This window comes from Erpetoichthys calabaricus, chromosome 4 (assembly GCF_900747795.2).
Source record: "Erpetoichthys calabaricus chromosome 4, fErpCal1.3, whole genome shotgun sequence".
NCBI classification, from domain to species: domain Eukaryota; kingdom Metazoa; phylum Chordata; class Cladistia; order Polypteriformes; family Polypteridae; genus Erpetoichthys; species Erpetoichthys calabaricus.
In genome coordinates, this window is record NC_041397.2 from 226,753,738 (window position 1) to 226,779,258 (window position 25,521).

The 25,521-nt window shown below is 36.3% G+C and overlaps 1 protein-coding gene across 6 annotated transcripts in view; it reads right to left on the reverse strand.

Annotated features, from left to right (window-relative positions):
• LOC114650634 (glutamate receptor 4) overlaps nucleotides 1-24,475 on the reverse strand; it is a 473,072-nt gene extending 448,597 nt beyond the window's left edge. For 2 of the 6 annotated variants that reach the window (XR_007934826.1, XM_028800403.2), the window contains exons 1-2: nucleotides 24,097-24,473; nucleotides 22,753-22,911 (exon numbers count right to left, since the gene is read on the reverse strand). Coding sequence is in view for 5 of the 6 variants with exons in the window: in XM_028800403.2 (XP_028656236.2) it covers nucleotides 22,753-22,911; nucleotides 24,097-24,184 (247 nt within the window). In the remaining variant the exon portion in view is untranslated. Of the gene's footprint in view, nucleotides 1-22,752; nucleotides 22,912-24,096 lie in introns of all 6 variants that reach the window. The other 4 variants (XM_051926886.1, XM_051926885.1, XM_051926884.1 and 1 more) reach the window with 3 other exon arrangements.
• Nucleotides 24,476-25,521: the final 1,046 nt, after the last annotated feature.

Consider the following 25,521-nt stretch of genomic DNA (forward strand, 5'->3'; position numbering starts at 1 on the left):
ATCAGTGGGTAAATACATTCATACTCACACACACCTGGCCAATTTAGAGTCATCAGCTAGCATAATATGCAGATTTTGGCAATTTAGAGACGATACAAACTTAAAACAAAAAGTATGTAGGCTGACAATCAAACCTTCTTAGTTGGTATGGTTTGAGAAAACAGCACAAATCACAGTGTCACCAAATCATCCTCTTTTATTATACTTACTTCAATACAACATTACAGAACTTGAGGAGTTCAGACCTCATATTTTGTGATGACAAAATAAGAGTTTGATTAACTAATACACTACTGATCAAAAGTTTTAGAATACCTCAGTTTTTCCTGTTTTTCCTCACATTTATTTAGCTGAAATGCAATGAATGACCTAAACAGTGAAAAGGTAAGCAGTTAACTGCCAGATGTTTAAATTTAAAGTTTTGTTTAGTAAAAACTGAAAAAAAAAGGAAATTTCAGAATATTACAAAAGGGCCATCTTCAGGGAACAGCTAATAGGTTACAACCTACAGATGTTCTACGGCAATTAAAGTAAATTAAACCTTGCAAGTTGAAGCAAACAATTTCTACAGTTGCCACAACTGCTGTTGATTACTTAAAAACCTTCTGCCTGTCTTAAAGCAAAGTTGGAACAGACTGTGCTACTACACCCTCTGAAGTACTACTTGATCAATATTATACAGTAGAAAGTTGTAAATTCCAGTGAAAATGACAAGAAAATGGAAATTAACAAGTGAAATGAGACAGAGCATTATTACCCTTATACATGTAAGCCTATCATTTAGAGAAATGTTTTTAAAAAATCAGTGTCACTGAGTTTGGTGTCCTACACAATCCAAAGGCATTTGGAAACTGGAAGAAACTCTGCTAGGAAGAGATCTGTCAGACCCAAAGTCACAACCCAATCAGAAGACAAGTTTCTGAGGGCCACCAGATTGCGTGATAAGTGCCTCACAGCAAAATGGCATCAAGCACAGCTTAACAGTGATCAAAAAAGCAAGTCTCAGTTTCTACTGTGAGGAGAAGACTTTGTGCTGCTGGTTTGATAGGGTGAGTGGCAATAAGAAAGCTATTCCTTAAAGCAGGGGTCCCCAACCACCGGTCCGCGACCCACTACCGGGCCGCAGCCCTCTGACAGCCAGGCCGCGAGAGAACTGCCGGCACTCGACTCACTCAGACTTTTCAGAACGCTTGGTGGGCGGGGCTTTGCAGCGGCGCAGAGAGAGGAGAGAGACCGAGGTGAGAGAGTATTACAACAAAGTATTTTTCCGGTCCCGACAGTTTCCCCATATGACACGAGACTATAGAAATCTCGTTACTACGAAGTACATTCAGCAGATGCTTTCATTACAACGAGGTGACCTTCAAATGCTTGAATGAATCATCCACAGAGCAGTTAGATCTGTGGCCGCAGCTCAGTTGTACACATTTAGGCTACACAACGATCCCCAAACAGAAACATTGTAAAAAAAAATTCTTTCTTTGAACTTTCCTCGTACTGTTTTTTTTTTGATGTTTTTGTTTTCTGTGGTTTTCAGTGATACCTTTTGCTTATTGCTTGTCAACATCTGCAAAACATCCATTGGAATTTAACTCATTGTCACACTCCTATAGAAACGGCAGACACGAAAAAAACGATAACAGTGTTAATGTTTGTGATGTGCAGTCTGTTGGAATGGCAAATGCAAAGCATATGTCTTTGTTATATGCAAAAAAAGAAGAAAAATCTCGGGTTGCAAACGTATGTGAACTGCTTAATAATAATAGCGATGTTATGTAAATTGTGTATAAAACTGCCCCCCCCCGACCGGTCCGTGGAAAAATTTGCATCTAATAAAGTGATCCTTGCTGTCAAAAAGGTTGGGGACCACTGCCTTAAAAGACAAAATAGGGCCTTGAAATATTGGCTGTGGACTACAGTAGACTGGAAGAAAGTCGTATGGACCGATAAATCAAAATCTGAAATCTTCAGTTTATCACACAGGGTATTTATACACCATCGAGTTGGTGAAAGGATGATTCCTCAGTGTGTGACAAAAACTGTCAAACATGGAGGAGGAAATGTGATGGTCTGGGGTTCTTTTGCTAGAGGCAGAGATGGTGACTTGCACTGAGTCACAGGCATTCTGAATTGAAAGAGTAACCACAGTTTGGCTGTTATAGCAGCAAAAGGTGGCTACTTGGATAAATCAAAACTTTGAATAAAATTTTGTACACTTAATGATTACTTGACTTTTTTTAATTTGTCATGTTTATTTGTTCTAATCCTTGATTTGATGAATTTTCATAAAAACTGAGGTGATCTAAAACTTTTGACTGGTAGCGTAGCTACATGCATAACATTCTGTGGCTACAAAACTGGCAGTTGCAGGAACTACTGAAATTATACAGTATTGGAATGGAGAAAGGTTTGGTTAAGAATACAGTAATTACACATACTGTATCTATGCTTGCCTGGGAGTTTATATGTGTGTTTTTGTGGTGAAAAAGTGTCCTATTTAGTATATTCCATACAGTAGCTGTATCAAACAGCTGATATTAAACAGCAGTGTGACCACAGTATGTAATTTCCACCCACAGTCTTCTGGTAATGTTAGTCATTAATACATAATTGAATTGTTTATGGGAACAGCATTGAAATATTCTCTGTTACATGGTGAGCAAAACAAGAAATGTTCAACAGACACTGTATTTCTCTGTATCATTCAGTACTAAACAAATTGTACTAAGAACTAAGCAAAAATGGACTCAAATGCTGAAGAACAGTCCTAATAGGTAAACTATAGAGGCCCATTCTTCAAGGACACCAGAAACACAAGTTGATGTAAGAGCAAAAACAAATTTCATCCGAAAGACTTCTCAGGCCTCATAATACTACCAAGCTCAGCTTCAGTCACGGATGTTTAGCAGGTCAAGTTAAGTACATCAGCAAGCCTCCAACTTATAATCACAATACAACTCAAAATTCTAAGTAAATAATTCTCCCTTGTCCCAGCCATTTTCTAAATCTGCATTATTTCTGTCAGGTATCTGGATTTGTGTGATGTATAATAATATGATAAAGTATGTGCTTAGAAAAAAATTAATAAACTGACATTGTGTGACATATAATTTTATAAACTTTTCTTGTACAAGGTTCTTGCATTTACCACATTCCAGATCACAGAGATAATGATCTTGTTTATCATTAATATATCTAAACAGGAGATCTTGTTAACCATTGATAGTGTAGACATAAAGAGGGATCTATGTTATCATGTGTGTCTGTTCTGTTCAGAGAATGCCAAAACCAGTATAAACTGGCCTGTACTTGCAAGTTGCAAATATGACTTAGCCTGGGGGCTTTACTGGAGGACTGGGTTGGTAGAATTTTTCAAGAACACGAATTGTGCCCAAAGAGGATCAGTCAAAGGACATGAGCACTAAACCAGGTGATTCGGCCTTAAACTACAGCACCCCATTGGTTCAAGAGGAACATGCAGGAAGCACAAGACTGGCATAAATTCAGACTAATAGAGAAACTCAAAGTCTCTGTTATTCCATATATACAGAGGTCATGTTGGATCAAAGACCAATCAACTTACTAAAATGAAAAGCTGATGCCTAGACTTCTAGCAAGATGAACTGCTACCTATCCCGGTTGTAAGGGCATTATTTGCTGCATTAATATTATTCCACATCTGTTTTGGGCATATTTATAAAGTTGTAGAATGTTATTGTGTAATGTAAGAATACTGTAAACTTCTCTCCTGCTTGTTTTGGTTTGTAACAGACAGTTAAATGTAAATATGAAAGTTATATTCGGGATTTAGGACACTGTGTTCAGGTTTAAATAATAAAAATTCTGAAAGTGAAAGTATGGTTGTCCTAGAACCCTTCTACAATTAAACATTATCAACCCCAGGTCACACATGCAGAGCCACCTTAGGCACCAATAAACCTAATCACAAGAAACCCATGACAATTCTATACAGAAGGCAACACATAGTAGGAACCCAGGCTTTGATCAAAGTGATTTCTGGTGGCAAAAATATGTGCTGTTTTGTTATGTTGCCTTCAATTTAAATATATACTTTTATGCTGAAGCTCTGAATAATGCTGATCACTTTGAGGAATTTGAATGTGCTTCCTATTGCTATACCAGTAACTTTAGACAGTCACTTGTAATTATGGATTATTTTATTAAAACATTTTCATTTCTAGTTATGACTTGGGTAACATTATGGAGCTCTGATTATTGTTTTTGGTGCAATCATATAGTAACACTTTGTTTTCTTCTTTGTATGGTAAGGAATATTCAGGCATGATTTCCACCTGACTTAGCATTGTGTTTGTGTTGTTACATAATCTCAGTTCTTTTCAACTGATTTATCTGAGTTACCAATAAAGAATATATTTGGACAGATTCACATATCAGCAACACCTGATTTTAAACAGCAGGACCTTCAGACAAACATTAAGTTACTATAGTTTGAAAGATCTGATTTTTATTCATTTTGTTCATTTCATTATTCACTTTCCTCTGTTAAGACTTTTTATTTAAACCTGTGTACCAAGTCTTTTCGCACTGCACTTAAATTTTCAATATACTGTATACATGTTAAAAAGTAATCAAAAATGGACTTCAAAAGAGAACTTTTCATTTAAAAAATCCTCTTCTGAATGATGTCTCAAAAATCACAACCACTCAACACAATGATGCTAGATTCATTCTGATTACAGTAATCCCTCACTTATCGCGGGAGATAGGTTCCAAGACCGACCGCGATAACTGAATTTCCGCGAAGTAGGGACACTATATTTATTTAATTATTTAACGTGTATTTGGACGTTTTTAAACCCTCCCTGTATTGTTTACAACCCACCATTTACTCTATTAAAAACAGGGACAACTGCTAAGCAATATGAAATCGGTAGATAAGTTTACACTTACTGTATAGCGAAGTACACGTAGCAGCTTGTAGGCGGTCATGACGTCGTCGACCTTGTTGCAAAGATTCCTAAAGCAGATTCCATCCAGACTACTGCCTTATCACGTCCACTTGCAACTCGTTTTGCACCCTGGTTAAAGGACACTGCGGCCGTAGATCTTATATGGATTTTCCTCCTTTTTAAATAAAAAGAATCGATGTCCTGCAGCGGTGTAGCTGTTCCCTTCCTTCAACATATCCAAAACTTTTACCTTTTCTGCAATCATTTGCATCTTCTGTTGGTGCTTGGACACGGCCCCTGAAGCATTAGCACGTTAATGATGAATGAGTGAGATGAGACTTCCTGGTTAATGCAACACTCCGTCGCTGAGCCAATCAGCAGCACACAGGAACTTAACTGCGTGCTCTGATTGGGTAGCTTCTCAGCCATCCGCCAATAGCATCTCTTGTATGAAATCAACTGGGCAAACCAACTGAGGAAGCAAGTAAAAAGACCCATTGTCCACAGAAACCCGCGAAGCAGCGAAAAATCCGCGTTATGTATTTAGATATGCTTACATATAAAATCCGCGAAGTCGTGAATCCGCGAAAAGTGAACCGCGAAGTAGCAAGGGATTACTGTACATTCATATTGTTGTCTAGCGAGCAGGAAATTCTTACCACTGTCATAATTATGGGTTGGGTTTGCTGATTTGGCTCTGAATTGAGTGTTTATATTTTTTTCTAGAATAAATAACTATCACCTCATCAATAATCCAGTTCCCAAATTTTCTACTGTTCTCTTACGCAATGTGCAACTCATCAAAACTCTGAACATAAGAAATCAGTAATTAATAACTTAAGAATAAATGCTATTAAACTCAATTTCCGCTATGCTAATATTTCTCAGAATATCCAAATGAGATATTACAGAAATCAATAGTTCAAATGCATATAGTTAAGACATCACTTTCAAAATTTATGTGGAATAGCCACTCAGGAGCTGATCTTAGCCAATCAAGAGAAAGTACTGTATGTTATTAGAACAAAATTGAGTCATGTACACCTCTGATGGAAAACTGATCTAGAAGAACAATATTTGCTTAATTTCTTGTAACATATTTGTGTGCCATTTGATTAAAGCATGTTCAGTACCTAAAAAAATTCGATTCATCACCAAACGGAAGACATTTTTTTAATGAGCTGTTAGTTTTGTAAAATTATTTGTGCTACCACATGGAGACTTCAGTCTTCCTTTAAGTGTAAAATCTGTTTTCAGGTTATTCCTGGAAAACTGTCTTTAAAACATTCCTTTTGGGTGTTTCTTGTATACATCTATTATCTGATTTTTGACTTTAGTGTAGGGTGTGGTATTCACTATTTGTTATTGATATTATACTACTGTTACTAGATGGCCACACACATGCACATCTTAGAATGTTACAGTACCATGTATACATGTCAACAAGCTTAAATTTGAACTTAAAAACTGTATTTATGGATGTCAAATCAGAAGAATTAGGTGTCCAAGATATTACCAGGAATAACTAAGGCAGAGACTCAAGGTTGAGTTGAACTTCTTTAAGGTTAGCCAGGCACTGATTAATTGCTAGCAGTAGGAATAGTATTGTCATGTCTCGTGTACAGCGTGCAATGAAATTCTTACTTGCATGTCTACCCAACAAGTAACACATCACCACCTTCCACCACTATGATAAATATCCACAGTTACTGAGATATTACATTTGGAAATAAAAAGGCAACCTAAACTGAGCCTAGAGAAGATGAAGAGAGACTAATACAGTCTTATATGCCTGACTACTTTGCTTGTAGGTATTAACCTTAGGCTGTAAATGTAAGGTCTAACTGTCCACTGTTGAAAAGGGAATTTTAGTAAGTTTCATTATTTTGTAATTTTTGTAATTGAATACCAACAGCCAGAAGAAAAATGCTATAGTTGAAAGTGAATAAAAACAATTAGAAAGCATCACACATTATTATATGTGAACTGCAGGATTATACAGTACATGTCTCAGCAAAGAGCAGTAAGCATGCCTACAAAGAAAGAAAATATGTGAAATTACAGCCCACTGTTAAAGCTCATATTGGAAAAAATATGGAAGAAATAAGTTAGCAAGCAGTTGAATTTATCAGTCTACTGTTGTAGTAACAACTTTTTGCCTATAAAACCTGAATGCATTCCCATTACTGTATTTTACAAACCTATGGAAAGAAAACAGCAGTGACCGATATTTTGCCTACCATTTATTATGAGAAAAAGATTTAATGAGACACAGTGTGGGGATCCTCTACCAAATTTCTCTCTATTGCTTAATTATATCATGCAATTAAATTGACTTTGTTGCATTCCCCTTATAATCTGAAGAAATAATTATATTGACAATGTAATGACATTTGCAACATACGATACTGAAGGTGTAGTACAAAGTGCCATTGCTCACTTTTTTACACAGTATGGCACATGAGTCTTGCAGCTGCAAGCCAGAGCTGCTGCCTTCTTTACAAAACACTTAAAAGTCAAAAAAGTCAATTCAGGGAAAGAACAAGTTTCATAGATGTGGCATCTATGGAACACTCTTTCAAGGTCTACATCTGATAAGACTATATCAATCACAGTCAAATGATGCTGGTGCTGGCTCAGAGATGACTCAATGCTTCAAATTCCCAAAGCTCAATCTTTTCTTATCTTGATGGACATACCAAAGGTTGGCCTTACATGCGCCCAAGAAACCAATTGCAAAATGTCCACACCTTAGTGTAAGCTCTAGTTCTGTGCCTTTTCCCCATGCTTTAACTGCATTTAACATCTGTTCTACAGCTGGATCCCTACTTCCTAGGGTGTTGTCATATGGCTGGAGTGACCTTTCAACTCCAAATAGCAGAGGAATCTCCATATTGGATACGAACAAGGGTGCTTCATTGGTTCCTACCTTCCAAAAGACAGCACAGTGTATAAGATAGGAAGCACTTACTGTATGTAAAAGCAACATGCTCATCCAGCTGCACAAAGGAGTTACCTGATCACCAATCTTTAGCAGATGTATTTTATGCTAACAAAAGAGGACCACTGCATGTAAAGCTTCAAATACTACAACTGCAGCACTGTCACAACTACTGGATGTGACCAAAGCTATGAGATATTATCTGGAGAAAGAAGGAGGTTGTGTGATTAACATTCTTCCATGTGGACCATGGAGGAATCAGGACTAAGCATCACCTCCGTACCTTGGGAAAACAGCAATTAAGCAAATAATAAATACAATGATTATAGTTTTGGTTTCGAGCCTGTACTGTTTTTGACTTTGTAATTACACTGACGCCGTATGAATTGTACTTATTGGCATTATCATAACTGAATTCAATAGGAAGACTAAACTAACCTGTTCATTCACAGCGATAACAGTCATGCAGCACTTTCAGTGTTGGCACAAACACACACATCCTCACAGACGAGCTAGTAGGGAAAGGATGTGTCTAACATGCTAAGAGAGTTAAACTCTTACAAAAGCATCTAAAAACTGGTCCTGATTGGATAATATTCCCTTCAGAAATTCTCCAGACAAAAATTAAAGTAAGAAATATAATATGTTGATGTCTTTCTCTTTAGGAGAAATGAGATAAAACCAAACTAACTTACATTTATGGTTTTTGTTATTATTTGTATTACTGTGTTTGTATAAACATTTTTATATTCACGCTCTGTTATCATATGTTATGAATAAAGTATTATTTTGTTTATTGCAGAACGTATATTTGAGCTATTTGGGTTATTTAGTGTCACTGTGTTCAAACAACAGAAACAGAAAATGTGAAGTTTGATTTGAGTACATTTTCACCAATTAATGAGTTTTGTTCATAAATCAAAACATATCTGTTGATAGTTCTGGAGTCCTGGCTAGACCATGAACCAGTGCTACCCCCATAGTCACTAAGAATTTATGTGCCTTTAGGAAAATATGATTGTAATTTTTCTGAAATTAAAGACAATTTTGACTGATGAACTCACATGATGGAACAAAGATTGATTTAGAAATAAGAATAAACTAAAGTTGACAGAGACTAACCTTGGTTAGGTTCGATTTAACACTAAATACAGTAGAAATGTCTTTGCCGTGTAAACACAAGAAACCATTTTGAAAAAAGTGAAAAAGCATTCTATCAACAACAATAACTTAAAAAGGACTTCTCAGAAAGTTAGCGAACATTCTTTCAAATCCAGTCTCATTCTTAGACATACATTGCCAATGACTCTTCCAATACATCACGGGAACAAATAAACAGTCAATGTATTCAGATTTTTAGTTATCTAACAAATACCAATAAACAGTGTTTGTTTATACCAATATAAAACCAAATATACTTATATCATGTTACATATCATGTTTAGTTATAAAAAGTAGACACACTTTCAAATCCTATGTTGTAACAGTAAAGAATCTTCAGGATTTTTTAAATCATTGAATATTACAAAATCAGTCCACCACATTAATTTCATCATGAAGGTTAGAAAAGTAACTTAGTAACACAATATAGGCTATTTAGGAGTTTGTTATTTTACCTCTAATGTAGATGACACAAACAAGATAATGAAATGAGAGAGGAGTGGAGAAGGGGATGGAAACAAATACTGAGAAGATGAAATGGCCAAAAGCTGGCATCTGAGAAGATTAAGGGATTTTTAAAAGGTGAGTAGGGGTTAGTGCCTGGGGGATATATGGGAATTAACACTTTAAAACACAATGTCCTCCGTGTCTGCTTGGATTTTTCTTTAGATATTCCACTATTCTTCAGGTTAATTGCCCATTGTAAATTGGTCCCATATGGATGCATACATGAGCTTGCCCTGAGATGAAGCACTGTTCAGCTTTGGTTACTGTCTTGACCTCTGACACTATAGGCGATCCAACATTAGATTAAATGGGTTTGGAACTAATACTAAAGAATATAATATATACTGTAATATAATACTAAAGAAAACATTAAATTATATATATGTAATTCATTCTAAACAAAAAAAAATAGTAAATGACTTGAGTTTGTAATTATTGTTCCTTTTTGCTCAATTTGTGGTAGAGGCAGCTTTGACGTGATCCTTTAAGATTAAGTCTGGGCAAACTTGTCAAGCAAATTTTGACCACTGCACCCTTAACTTTCACCACTTGTGAACAGCAATTTTAATTGATCGTCACTTATGGTTTTTGATTACATCTCTCCAGAATTTTGAAGTTTTTGTTTTTATGTAATCCCTTGTGGCTTGTGTTATTGTCCTATTAAAATATCAATTTCCAGAGTCCCAGGTTTCTTTCAGATTTTTACAGATTTTATGCCAGGACATGAGGCCACAACTCAGATGCACCATTATGGCAATGTGCTGTGTTTTATGTTAGAGATATTATTCTTAGAATGCTGTGCCATAATATATTTTGAGAAATATAGCATCTAAGGAAGTACGCATATGTTTCTTCATCCTCATTATGTCCCACCGCAAGACTTTCCAGAGAGACAGTAGGTGCATTTAAGTTAAATTCATATTAAACACCTTGGGCCTCATGTATAACACCGTGTGTAGAACTCACACTAAAACATGGCGTATGGACAAAATTGGTAATGTGCGTATGTAGAAAAAAATCCAGATGCACAAAACTGTGCGTACACCAAGTTCCATGCATTTCTCCTTTATAAATCCCAATGAAGGTGAAATTTAACACACGTGCACACACCTACAGCTCCACCCCAACTCCTCCCAGAATTTTGCATATTTGAATATTTGTTTTAAGACAATGGCAAAAGCATATGGAAAAATGAAGCAATATCAGTGAATGCGAAGTGAAGGCAAGGAAAAACATACTATTTGCTGGCTTATGCGATGGTATAAGCAACAAAACGAAGTTGATGGGGTCTGTGTATTTTGTTTCAGACAATATTACAAAAGCTTACCCCGTGCTAAGGAAATTACTCCAGTCGGTGATGGCACTGGCTGCACGCATATCATTGCCTCGGAAACCGCTGGTTGACCATCTGGATGTGTGTTAACAGATGCTGTTCTAGAATCCCAAAATGCAATAGTGGATGCTGTAAGAGATGTGGCCAATGAACTAAGGAATATAAGGGCTGTACTATGTGATATTGACCACAAATTAAATTAATTGGTTAAAAAATAAATGCTGCATCTGATTATTTGTTTTTACATTCTACTAATTACATTCAAACGAAGTTGTAATTCTGTCCGATTTGGCTGATCATTTGGTGGGTCAGGGTCAGGTTCATCATACGGCATCTCTTCAGCATGCTACAGGCTTGCACAATGCAACACACTTGCTGTGGACTATAGAGCAGCACATTCATAGAGTGAAAATGCTTTCTATTTATATAAGCAATTCATTCTCTGAAGGCGCCTTTACAGTGGATAGATTCTCTGCTCTTTACATTCCTCTTTAAGGTGACTCGCTATCCTTAAAAAGATTGCTTGGTTTTGCCGCACAAGTTGGAAAAAGAACCTGCAACCATGCAGAATTGTTGTTTTTATAGGCCCTCCTGCTATAGATGATGTAATGCCAGCTCATTCTTTTGGTAATGTAACTTGTCCAGCGCCATTGCAATAGCAATGTGTGTGCAGTTGACCATTCCAATTACATTTGGAACACCGGACGTTGTTGCGAATTGCGCTTTGATGTTTCCTAGTTTAACCACAGGGTAAGGATATCTTATATGTCTGGATGACAAGCAGATAATACCATCCCATATAGCTGGAATGGTGCAACTCAGTAATGTCTGTGAAATACCCGATCCGTTTGCAAGTTCACTTTCAAAAGCTCCTGTGGCTAAAAACCTGAGAGTGGACAGAACTTGTAGAGCAGCAGTTAGAGCACAATTCCTCAACGTCTGCCATTGTAAAGCCGGTGCCAGTTCAGCACACAGCTCCAAGATGATAGCTCTTGGAAATCACAATCGACATAGAAGCCAGTCATCATCATCTATAAATATGTGCTCTCTTCATATTCTTCCATTTGTAATGTCTTATAACAACACTAAAGCAGCATTGGTATTTGTAATAGTTGGACCATTCCGTGCATCATTATATTGTTACAGAATGATTACAATGAAGAGTCTTAAATATGTAAACAATATGAATTTTGGTATATTTCATAACGCCCACGTCATGGATGCGAATATGAAAAAGAAAGAGAAATGGCTCAGAAACAGTAGCACTGCTTTGATGCTGGGTGTCACCAGTTTGCAAAACCAAGCAGAAACATGCGTACGCATGGTGTGAGTCTACCATGAAAATGTGTGTAGCATTACGCCAAGTTTAGTTTGTATACATATATCTTGAAGTGAGCGTGGAAACAGGTGAATGCAATATTTTTGGGGCGTACACATCATTTATACATGAGGCCCCTTGTCTGTGCAGAGCAGGTCTCCGTTTAACGCAAAAACATTCTAAAACTTCTAAAACATTCTAGGTGCACCGCAGACATCATACAAAAGCTGAATAATTGTGAAAGAAGTGTTTATGAGGTATTGACAGTACTTAATTTTCATTTTTACTTTATACAGTTGTTGTGATGCTTAATGGCAAAAATCCTAATTAATTCAATCATGATTCTGTATTATAAGGGGCAAATTATAAATAAACAGAACAGTGTATACTGTATATGTACAATATTACCACTTATGTACTAATACCATTTTAATCACAGTAAACTGTAATCAGTCTTACAGATAAGACTAAATATGCTCAGGCGTATGCACTATGACAAACATTTCTTGCAATTGGAAGACAACATTGCTTTTGTTTCTTTTATTTCGTTTAAGAAATTTCATGAATCAGCACAAATAAATGGTTTAGCAACCTAAATCAATCAATAGCTCTCTGTATGTAAAACCAGAAAGATATAAAAAAAGAAAAAGCCAGCAGCGGTTTAACCAACCATTGATCTGGGATGAAATCAATTCACTGTGGCATCTGCCATAGAATATTGATGCCTTTAATTATTTGTTTTCTTTACTGGGGAGGGAAAAGAAGAGGTAATTAGCAAATCAGGGATGGCAGAGTGAAGGTTGCCTTCAAAATTCACTGTTGCAAAATGTTAGCTGCACTGTGGTGTATTCAACATAAAGGCCAGAAGTGTAGCATGCTGACAGTTAAGGATGTGCTTCACCCTGAGAGAGCCAGCATGTACATACTGAACTCTAAGAGCAATGATGCAAATACTCACATATTTAGAAAAAAACTTATTTCTTCACTTTCCGTGCAAATATTACACCAGGAAGACAGCTTTCCAAAGTCAGTTAATTTCAATTGAAAGAACTAAAAACTTTGTGTTGTAATTACCTTTTTTTTGTTGTTGTTTTGTTCATGGGAATATTCATAATATTTGATTTATTTACCAACACAACTCTGTGAGAGCCTAAATGTGGACAAGCATTCCCAAAGGCTGCAGTGTTACCCAAATCCCTAATTAGTACAGATGACATTATTAACCTTCTCAGAAACCTTGCATGTGTCACTTTTGATAGTGCTGCAGAGCTGGATGACAGTTAACTACAGATGCTCCCTGCTCCACACGGAGCTCACACATCACACAAGCAGAGTAGCTGAACTTTCATTCCATCACAGAAAATCAAACATACTGTAGAGAAAAGTCTGTTTCGATTCAGTAGTTCAGACAAGAGAAAAGCAGAAAATGACACAATTTTTTTCTTCCAGTTGAACATTTCATTGTCACCTTATGCTGTGTTCTCTGGGTTCCATGTTTCTGCTTACTGTTTAAACTCCAACACCTTCACATTTCCTCTTTTTATTTGAATCACAAACCTCCTAATTATATCTAAGGGTATGCATTTACACTTACTCATCATTAAAATTCTGTAATGTTTACAATCTATAAACAAATTTCTCTTTTAGTCACTTCTTCTAAGACATTAAAAAAGGTTTATAGATATTAAGGAGTGAACAATAAATTAAACAATGCTGTCACATTATGCTGCCAAATCTCTTCTAACAATAGGTACACACAGACATGACATAATTTACGCAGAGTCGGAATGGCCCAGTTTGGAGTCACTGTCAATCAATCAATAAATATTTATTTCAATATACCTCTGTTTATAGACAGCACAAAGAGCTTCACTAGGTGTCAACAATAACGCTGTTTGACAGGAACTGGACAATTATTTGGAAAAGCACAGAAATATGGACATATACATGCACTAGTGCCTTTTTCACTCTTTAACTGTCTACCAAACTGCATTTCATAATATTATTTAGCACCTTAGGCAGTAAATGTTTTTTTTCAATTCAAAAAAGAAATCAAATATCAGGGAATCCTCATTTTATTAAAGCAGTGTTGCCCAGGTGGCTTTCGGGATGTCTTGCATGCCTCAGCAGCTGCTGCATGAGGAGGAAAATGGCCCTTCCCCCAACCTTAGAAAATGAGAAGAGCTGTGTACAATTTATCACTCGTCCTTCATGCCCACTAAAGGCACTGTAGCATTTTAGCAACAATTTAACTCTGGATTTTCCATACAGTGCATTTAAACATAAATCATATATGTTTATATATTTAAAAGATACTGGTCTAAATTTACTATATGAAAAACCATAGGATTCAAGTTCATGGGCTACACACCTATAAATATTTCATATTTAAATACCTTATTGGAAAAGAAATGCCAACAGTCTGAAAAGTGGATGCATCTTAACAACCCAGTACTAAACTGAAAACTGAACAGTTTTGTCTATATTAAATAAAAGTTTTTTGAACTGCTTAAGAATGGAATTAATTCACCATTACGGGCAGTAAGGAAGGGGATAAAATAATATGTATACATCTGGTAGAAGATATTTTAGCTTATGTGGAAAACGATTGACTAACTCTGTTGAGAATGCTTTGTTAGCCTCCAAATAAAGCTGGACTAATGCAAATTTAGCAAAGAATTCACAAGAAAAAGAGAGAACGCTAAAGAATTGATTTAAATAATACCTGGCATAGTTTTATATAAAAAGAAGTGCAATTACTTATTGTAAAATTTTTCATGGCCTTTTTTATCTTAAATAGTACCATAAGGTGTGTGTTAATTTCCCCTTGCAAATTCACCCTAGATTTGTTTAGACAGTAATAAAATCTGATACAAATTAAATGTAATGTACAAAACAGACTTGAACTTATATTTCCATTTTTAAAAAGACTGATAACACTGGCTTAACAAAATTTGAGTTGTACCAACCCACCCAGTAAAACAAGAATACTTTATTTATCTATCATTACTTATTTAAAACCATGCATAGACACCTTACATGAAGACAACAAAGTGTTTCAGAGTATTTGATGTTAATAGTTATTCAACACTATCAGGTAACTCTTCAGTGATTACATGGAATTACCCCGAACTTCTACCTTATATGTCCTGCTTTACAATTTAAAACAGAGGAAGGAAATAATTATAACTTTTTCAACATTTTCAGATTAAACAACTCTAGCTGTTAAAAGTACAATTTTAAGAAATTTTTTGGCAGGTAAAATAAACTACACTCTCTTGGATGGTAAATGAAAGTAAGAATCTTTTCAATTAAATGTTAGCTGCTGAGAAATTAGTTACAGTATATACAAGACTGGTCACATTTACAATGTTTGCTACACCCAAGTAAAGTATGCAGTTTTGTAATTTAAAGGAAGCTGTAACATTCAGAGCATGAATTCTGTATTATTATCTTTAGTCAAATAATCAAGGAATATAATAAGACTTTTCTTTTTCTTTCTTTCTTTCTTTCTTTCTTTCTTTCTTTCTTTCTTTCAAAAGTAGTAGGGTGTTGTACTGTGCTTGCCTGAAGAAGGGGCCTGAACTGCCTGGAAAGGTTGCATATTGGAATCTGTTCAGGTAGCCAATAAAATGTTTGCTTTCACTAGTAATAGCAAAGTGTTTTACCACTGTGTAGATTAGGCACTGAGTAATTGGTGCCTGGATAACAACTTGTCTCTTAACGTCAGCAAAACCAAGGAGATGATCGTGGACTATCGGAAACAACAAAGCAGAGAACACCAGGCCATCTACATCAGCGGCGTAGAAGTTGAAAGGGTTAACAGCTTCAAGTTCCTCGGAGTAAACATCACCGAAGATCTCACGTGGACCCTTCACATAGACAGTGTGGTCAAGAAAGCTCGCCAGCGGCTCTACTTCCTGAGGAGGCTGAGGAAGTTTGGCATGAATGCCAACATCACCTCAAACTTTTACAGGAGTGTGGTCGAGAGTCTGCTGACGGGCTGCATTACCGTCTGGTATGGGAGCTGCTCTGCCAGCAGCCGGAAATCACTACAGAGAGTGGTGAAGGCAGCAGAACACATCACGGGCAGGAGTCTCCCTGCCATTGAAGACATTTACCTCCATCGGTGCTTGCGTAAGACAAGCAGCATCATAAAGGACCACAGTCATCCAGCACGCCAGCTGTTCTCCTTGTTACCGTCTGGCAGACGATACAGGAGTCTGGCTGCTCGGACTACAAGACTTAAGAACAGTTTTTACCACCAGGCCATTCAACTCCTCAACAGCAACACCTGAACACTTACATACACTTACATGACACCTACATTGCATTACATCTACATTGCACTACTCACACACAAACTGTACCTGCACACACTCTGAATACTGACTGGAACATACATCTGCACTTTATGGAATATGCATCTGTACTTATAATACATTATCTGTGCAATAACTGTCATTTGTACTTGCTGCTCATTCAACTCATATTGCTCTATAACTTCTTTTAAAACGTACACATTTTATTTTATATAGCTAGTCTGTTTTTAACTTGTAATTTTTTTTTTTTTTTTTTAGCTTTATTGGATCTAGGCTGAGTGACTTGTTTTTCTTGTCATACACATTTCATTGTATGTTGACCCTGTGTTAACCTATATATGACAAATAAACCTAAACCTAAACCTAAACCTAGATTAATAGTCTTCCTACTCTACAGTATTCAAGGCTGTTTTATTCTTCCGTGACTCCTTGCATCTTGTCCTTAGTAGTGAAAAAATAGTTTTTTAAAGATTAATTGATTAAACAATGTTACTGGGGAATATTTGATTCTGTTGTATATAATGTAGCAGTTTGGGGGAGCTGTTGAGATGTTCCTGAACCCAAAATAAATGTCAGAGGACCAAAGTGAATCAGAACAAAGATGTTTTATTAAATACATAATAAAATATAACTGATGGGAGGCTAAAAACAAAGGGGAAAACAAACATATTGTCCCTTTAAATCCTAACTAACAGGCATGTACCATAACCTTTTCTACTCAAAGCAAATATTCAAACCAAGCACAGTTATAATACTGTTTGCGCACTCTTTGCAATGTCTTTCTCTTGCCAATTGATTCCTTTTCTAGCCATCCTCCTGATTCAAATTTGAATGACCTTACGGCCACATGAGGATTTAAGCCCCAGTGAGGGATTACTTTCAGGACATGTCCCAAGGATGGGTCACAAGAAGCCTATAAAACATTATGAGCCATCATTCTAATGGTCACAAGTGTCCCTGCTTTCCTAAATCCTTATTCCTACCACCAGATCACCCGACACCCAATCCCTCCAACCCCCACCATACCAAGTAGCTAGGAATCAAATATTGCACTTGGGTCCTACAGCTTTATTACTCAGTATCCCCTATTGTCTTTCCTTTAAATATTGATTTCCTATGATGCTCACTTTAGAGCTCCATCGATAAGGGAGAGATCTGGTGCCTTACTGTGGCAAGTGATCAGTGAACTGTTATCCATTTAGCTTTTAATCATTAAACTTATCAGGGCATCTTAAAGCCTAATTTCATTTGTAAACATGAAAACATTGCTTACTCTCCCAACTCAAACTGGGCTGACCTTCACAACAAGAGGACTATTTATTACCACTGTTAAAGATTTTGCTCTCTCTTATCTTTTGCCAAACGTTCATATTTGAAAATTAAATAAATCACTCCCAACTTAAAATGAACATAAGGAAAACACCTACTTTGTTACTCAGAGGTCACCTATAAAAAATATCTGGTTCAATTCCTGCCTCCGACTTATTGTGTAACACTGTGCATGTTTAATCCATCTATGTGCCAATTGTAAAAAGACATGTATGTAAACAATTGTATTGTCACCTGATTTTATAAGCTGACTTTGATAAAGGTATCATGTATACAAAGTACTAATAAAAAAGCAGGGTTCATTATTAACCTACTGTAAGCTCTGTATAATATAACTACTTACTACTCATCTTCTTAGATTATGTTCAACTAAGACTCTTAAAAGTCTATCCTAAAATTAGCTTTCGTTCTGTGCACTTTCCTTCCCAGTTCCACTAGTTTTTCTGACTTGTGACCTCTAAGTATGACTTCTCCCATTTTTGCTATTTTAATTGTTGGAAAAGTGATTTTCAGTATAATTTACATATTAACTTATATGTTTTGGTTAATCACAATGAGTGCATACTTTGTAACCAAAACAAATAAACTTCATTTTTGATTTAATTGCCAAATTATTGAATATTCTGTGTAACAGGAGTAAATGATGTTTCTGATTTTTACTTTGTCATGACTTGTCAGTTAGGTTGTTCAGGCAGATGACCTGCTGTCGTCTCAAGATGAGATAGTGGCATAATGGCCCAAATGTTTTATATTCTTATGAATTATTACTAAGTAAGTTAAAAACATTTTATTAGATTTTGACTGAAAGACTTCTTAGAGGTATACTGATCATATAGCTGTTAACAACTGTTTCTGACATTACAGCTGAGCAATATTCAGCAACTTTTGTAGCATCAAACTAGTAGATATTCTGATTGCATAGTTTTCTCATGCTACTTGAGATATTCATTTTGTGCTAGGTTGGCTATTGTATTATTATGAGAATTATCTTGTCCCGCTGAACACACAAGCTGTACAACTGCTGTAATGTAAAACAAATAAAACTGAAAAGTACACTCTACTTTTCATTATTCATGGGATTATGGACTGAAAAGTAATATAACAATGTGCCCCAAATTTCTCAGATCAGCTGCAACTCTTATCCTCTACAACCCAACCTACAACAGTCTGATAAAAGGATCTTTAAATTGTGATAAGAAATGGGCATGTGGAGAGTGTGAAGAAATGTGTGCTCATTTTAGAAAGATTAACAAACACCGATTTTAGCTAGCAACCCATCTTGAACCTTTGTAATCCCTTGGGAGAGGTATCAGCTGCACTGAACAAAGCAAACGGCTGAACAGTGATATGTAACAAGCAGAGAATCTCCATTTCTGAGACTGAAAATACTTTCTGTTCATGACTTTAAAAGAGGACTATTGAATTTAATCTACCATGCAGTGTTAGCATGTCTACCACTACATCTTTTGTAATCTTCTTGGCTTTTAATTATGTCATACACTGGAAAAATATAATGTGGTGGAAGTGTTTGCTTTTGTTACAGATAATACAAAATGACCTGATCTCAGCAGCAAGCATGCATACTGTACATGGTGACATGAAATACCATGCAGTTTCAAATTTCTTTACCCTTTTTCATAATTTTAAAATCAGCAAATCAAATTGTTTAACAGATATAATGATTTTCATTCCTACAGTATCATTTCTCAATGTCAGGAATGAACAGAATCTCACTTGGTTATTCTGCAGTACATCATAGCATTGAGTGTAACCTCTGCAGCAGAAGGAATCTGGCAATGATGCTCACTGGTCACGTCGTACATGTTTAAGGTTGACCTCCCATGAATATTCATTTTGGTCTAGTGGCTTCTGAATCTATGTAAGCAGCTCGTGTGCTGTATGTAAATGAATTAAGTAAAACAATTCTCGCCTGCCAAGTAAAACTGATTTATGTAAGAATGCTTTAGTTTCCCCTCGTTTAATGTTATACTATAAGTGTTGTCTTTTTCCTCCTTTATTTTAGTCATCTTTTAATTAAGCTGGAAATCTGCACACATCTGTGACTTGGAAGCTCATGTCAGCATAGCAGATTCAATCACATGGAAGTGGGTGTCCTCTAGCCATCAGACAATTGATTTGTGAGAGAGTGTGTGTGTGTGTGTGTATGTGCTCATTTGTGTGTCTGCATGCGCGTGTGTGGAATCCACTCCAATTTTGCTTAAGGGGGGGTGCAATATGTTCATTCATTTGTCACTCAGTTTGCTTGAGCCTCATTAGGGAATACTGCAGTTTTTTTCCACCACACTACCATCCGAAACATTTTAAAGAAACAAATATCAGCCTAGATATCCATTTTTTCATTATGCTGGCAATATAAAAAACACAGTGCAAGTCAACATTATTGAAAAATGACGGCAATGTTGATTCATTTGCATTCCAAATTCTCTACATAGCTCTTTTTAAGCAGTGGCTGACGGTTAAAAAGAGAGCGTAAGACGAAAATTTTTCTCATTATTTAATTTGACTTTATAACAAACTCATTATTCACCTATAATTTAATCATTAATCAAAGACAAATAACAGCTGTGCCTAAGCTGTATTAGCCGACCATCAATAGAGTAATGTAAGTCCTGTAGCTACATTTTACAGCACATTCTCAATATTTCCACTACTTGACTAGATAAAGGCTAAATAAAACATTGACTGGGTTGTGTTATAGATAGATAGATAGATAGATAGATAGATAGATAGATAGATAGATAGATAGATAGATAGATAGATAGATAGATAGATAGAGAGAGAGAGAGAGAGAGAGAGAGAGAGAGAGAGAGAGAGAGAGAGAGAGAGAGAGATAATATTCTGCTGCTATAAGTACAACAGAAAAGTTTTCATGAGAAATCAGTTAGTACAATTTCTTTTCATTATTTAGTCATAAATTGCACAAGAAAAGAGAGCTGATGTAAAACAACGAAAGCATAAATGAAACTGAAAAGTGCTACTCAAAATAAAAACAAATTGCTTCACAAAATTGCCACAACAGTTGTTCCTCTACTTTTCTGTTTGTTTTTTTTATATATATAATTAGCAATATATAGTATAGTGTAACTCAGGAATTGCTCGCATAAGTTAATAAAAATGCTTTTGCTTTGCAGAATCATTGAATATCTTAACAATTAAAAGAAATTTGCCACCAGAGAGTAGAGTTTTACCATATAAGTTCTTATTGACTAGCATCATCAGAGCACCAAAGCTATTAGTCAGATCATCATCTTCAGCAAATATGATGACACGTCAAAAAAAAAAAATTAAAAACAACACAAATTAATTCAGAAGGAAGGTACCACTATACATAAAATAAGGACAACAGCACAAATGTTTTCAATAACAAGTAGGCCTGGCTGTGTACTGCATATCAGGTGTATCAACATGTCTGGCTGTATAAGGAGAAGGTGTGGACAGTGGAGAGATGTAACGGTAGTGATGTGAATTGATGACCTGAAGGTTCACAAGTAAATATGATAAACACACTGCTTAATAGAAGGCTAGGCTGTGATTCTTTATCAAATTATGTTTAATCACTATTCAAATCTTAGTAATTTATTAATATATATTAAGGTATTGAAATCAAGCACAAGTTACTGGTAGTGCACTAAACTGTGTTTCAGTGATTACACATCAGATGTATTTTATACGGAAAAATATAGAAAATAGACATAATACAGGAATTTGGCAAACAAGAGTAGTTTTTTCTGTCCATCAAACCAAAGCTATCCTTCATCTCATACCAATACTTTTAAACTTATCATGATAATTTGCAATATATGACTCCACGTATATCCTGTGATAGACTGCTGCCTGGCCCTGGTATTGTTCCTGCCTTGTGCCTTGTGACTGTTGGGACAGGCTCCAGCTACAGTGTGCCCCTTCCCTGGATAGGCAAGGTTAGGAAAATGGATGGATATATACCACATTAGTAGATAGATAGATAGATAGATAGATAGATAGATAGATAGATAGATAGATAGATAGATAGATAGATAGATAGATAGATAGATAGATAGATAGATAGATAGATAGATAGATAGATAGATAGATAGATAGATAGATAGATAGATAGATAGATAGATAGTATTACAGCCGAGCAAGGCTAGTGCATTGAAAAGTAATTTCTACTGTTTGATGTATCGTGTTCTCTGCTTAGGCCAAGGATTTGAGAGGATTTAAAATTATGAAAAGGGGTTAGGCTAACGTATTGAATAATATCCAGTACAGGAAAATAAGAGAACAGTCTAATAAGCGTATTTTAAGGCTCACATAGGTAGCAATAACCCCTATAATTGTTTTGCAAAAGTAACATGAGAAACAGAAGTAAATATACAGGATATATACAGTATGTGTTGTTACCACATTATTTTAAGTTAATCCCTGGCTTTAAGGCTTTCATTTAGGCAAACATATTAGCCGTAATCATTAATGCCTATGCTTTTCTTTTATTAAATGAATTTCTTCTCTGCTAAAAACTAAAAGGAAAACAGCTTGAAAAGAGTATTTGAATAAGTACTGTATGCGAAATAAACACCACCACTTGACAGAACTGCCTGCCAAAAAAGTTTCTTCAGCACAAGACATGAAGCAGGGCAGCCCAGAGCAGATCCAGCACACTGACTCTTATGGATGCCGGGACTCGTGTCAGATACTGTAACAACTTAGGACGAAAGCAGTCAAGCGTGGTCTGCAGCAGATCTGGGCAGACTGGTACAGCTCAATTCGGGATGCCTTGCAGCTACTGGACGTCTTCAAAAACTAAGATCCACACACTAAGTGTACACGTTCCTGTCTTATTTATTTATTTCAGCTTTTCGCAGGGGCAGCTCATTGCATATATATGAAAAAAGCCCAGCTTTACTTACAGGCATTTGTTACAGCAAAACTGTTGGCTGTCTCGATGTTATCCACATGAGGGACTAAATTAAAAGGCGCTTCCGTTGCGTTAGGGCTGGTGTTGTGTAGAAAAATCGCTAGACGAAATGCCGTATATTCCTGATCTGTGTTTCTGATGAAGAGACCTCCTGGGGATAAAACGGAAACATTACATCCAATTTAATTTTTGATAGCTTTTTTTCTAATACAATTATAACACTTAAAACAGAAAGGAAGACGTTTGTGAGGGGGATGGTGGCGGAGAAGGAGGGAGACCCCCGCAGTGCTACTTTGATACAAATTGCACCGAATGTAACCAAACTAACCGCATCGCTACGATGTTGCAGCAGCAGCAGCAAGGCACACGCAATTCACTTTTGCTGAAGGAAGAGGGCTAATGGCAGTTCACCTTTCGCTTTTGCATGCACGCCGGCAGTGAATAATTTTATTGCAAAACATTTGGGATTTATGCTGTATAGGTTGATAAAAATGAATCAGACAATTTCTAGTCTAGAACTGATATCGCCGAAAAGCTTCCAAAGTACATTTTCACCTCGCATTTTTAAGAACAGCATGGATATAAGCTTATGTGTTCGTGAAGGTATAATACCGAATTTAAATATACGAATCAAATGACAACTTTCTCCTTTCACTTGTTCAACGTTAACCTAATACTAGCCTCTCATTATAAGACATACAGTACATGGTACTCCAGTCTGATGCAGTAGTGGAATAAATTAAATCACCTCCATTGAATGGGGGGTGGGGGGGGCAAAATAGTACCAATAAATAAAGAAGACATTAAACTGACGTTAGTAACAAAAGAGAAGAAATAAGCCTCTGTCCTCAAAAAAACGGGGTGCCCTATGCCTAATGTGCAACTTTTAAAGGTGCACACAAATAAACCGCGGTCACTGTAACGCTCGGGTCTGAGGTTGTGTGATTGGTGCAGTGCTGCTTTGACACCGTCAAGAACAAAATAACACGCCGAGAGGAGCGCTGATGCATGGGACAGCGTTTTAACAAGTAAGAAGCAATAGTCATCCCCATAATAAAACAGTTCAAGGAAAATACATGCACTATCGGGGGATTTATAAAAGGTGCATTACAAAACAAACAACTTTTCAGTTTCCATATATAACATTTATTTTACTGCGATTTATTTGCCTTAATATTTTCTGATATTTTTAATCATACATTGCGCTAGTGCGATCCCAAGAAAAGACACGCTTGATGTGAATTCGCATCAAAGTAGCCTGCCCGTACACTGTGTCTCGCTCCTGTCCTATCCCAAGATTTTTTTTTTTTTTGTTAGCTTTTTTATTTCTACTTACCAATTTGTACGCTGCTAGGGAACGCTCCCATTGCTACTCCCCAAAAGATAGAAAATAGCAAGACAATCTGCCTGCAAATAATCCTCATCTTGTTTTGTTAAAAACTGTTGAGAGACATTGAGGAGGATGGCAAGAGGAAAAATGAGAGAAAAATAAAGCGAGTTTCAGCAATCCATCCTGTTTTTTTTCCCGGTGGTTATTTATTTTTATTTATTTTTCCCGCAGCGTCCACAGCCCTGGGAGAGGCTCTGTCCAGCAGTCAATGTTGCACATGCAAGATGGGGGAGACTCGTTGGTTAGTGGGGAGCGTCTAGTGGCTGCTAGAGGGATGAGACATGCGCTTTCTCTCGTCCCCTCTCACTCTCCCACTCGCTTGTTCTCTCTCTCTCTCTCTCTCTCTCTCTCTCTCTCTCTCTCTCTCTCTCACTCACTCACTACCTCCCTCCCACCCTCACTATACCACTTTCTCTATCCCCATTCAGTCCTTTCGACCACAAATGATCGCCAGTTTATTAAGCAGGAAAGGATCTCACTCTGTCTCTCTCTTTCACTCTCTACCTTTTACACACATACGAACGTGCGCTCACTTGCTCCATACGTTTAGTTTATTGGCAGTGGATCTTTTCGATGTGATGCTAATCCATTTAACTTTACAGTGCAATTAATAAAGGACATGACCGTCTTGAACAAACTGTGCTTTTTCCAGCAATTTCTCATAAACGTTATTTTTTCTTTATGATTGATTCTAAAATTCAACTGATTGCCCTTTTATCTTTGGTTTTAAGTTCAGGACTCTCTTTTTACAGAGCATAGACTTGCACGAAAAAAAGTAAAGTGTGAAAACTTTCAAATTTGTAATAAACGCCTACTGCAGCCTATGCCGATTTTTAATGGACATGTAAAACGAGAGATTAGATAAACGGTATGGTGTCATGCTTTCCATGTGTTATAAATGTGTTTAGGAAGTTTTTTTTAATCAAATACATATAATACAAATATAAACAATAATTGTAACAAAATAATTTGGTATAGGCATTCACCACTGTTTTCACTTGATTTTGTTCCTCCAGTCATTTTTCTGTTTCTAATTTTATATTTTTATATACATTTGACAATAATCTATTTATTTCAATATGATTTGATTTTTTTTCTTTAGTTATAGGGGCGAGCTCTGTGGGCATGAAAGCTGACAAGCAATGATGGCTCATTGGGAAGTACAGAACCTGACTGCAGCAACAAGAAATAAGGAACACTTGTGTTTTGAAACTCATAAACAGAAGAGAGACTTGTCATTCTAATGTCTCATGTTTTATACTACAACAGAATGGATAAAAGAAAAAAAATGGGTGAGACTCCATATGGACTCTCCAAGCCTAGTAAATTGTTAACCTTTCATATAGTGCTGGCTCCATCAGGCAGCAAGTT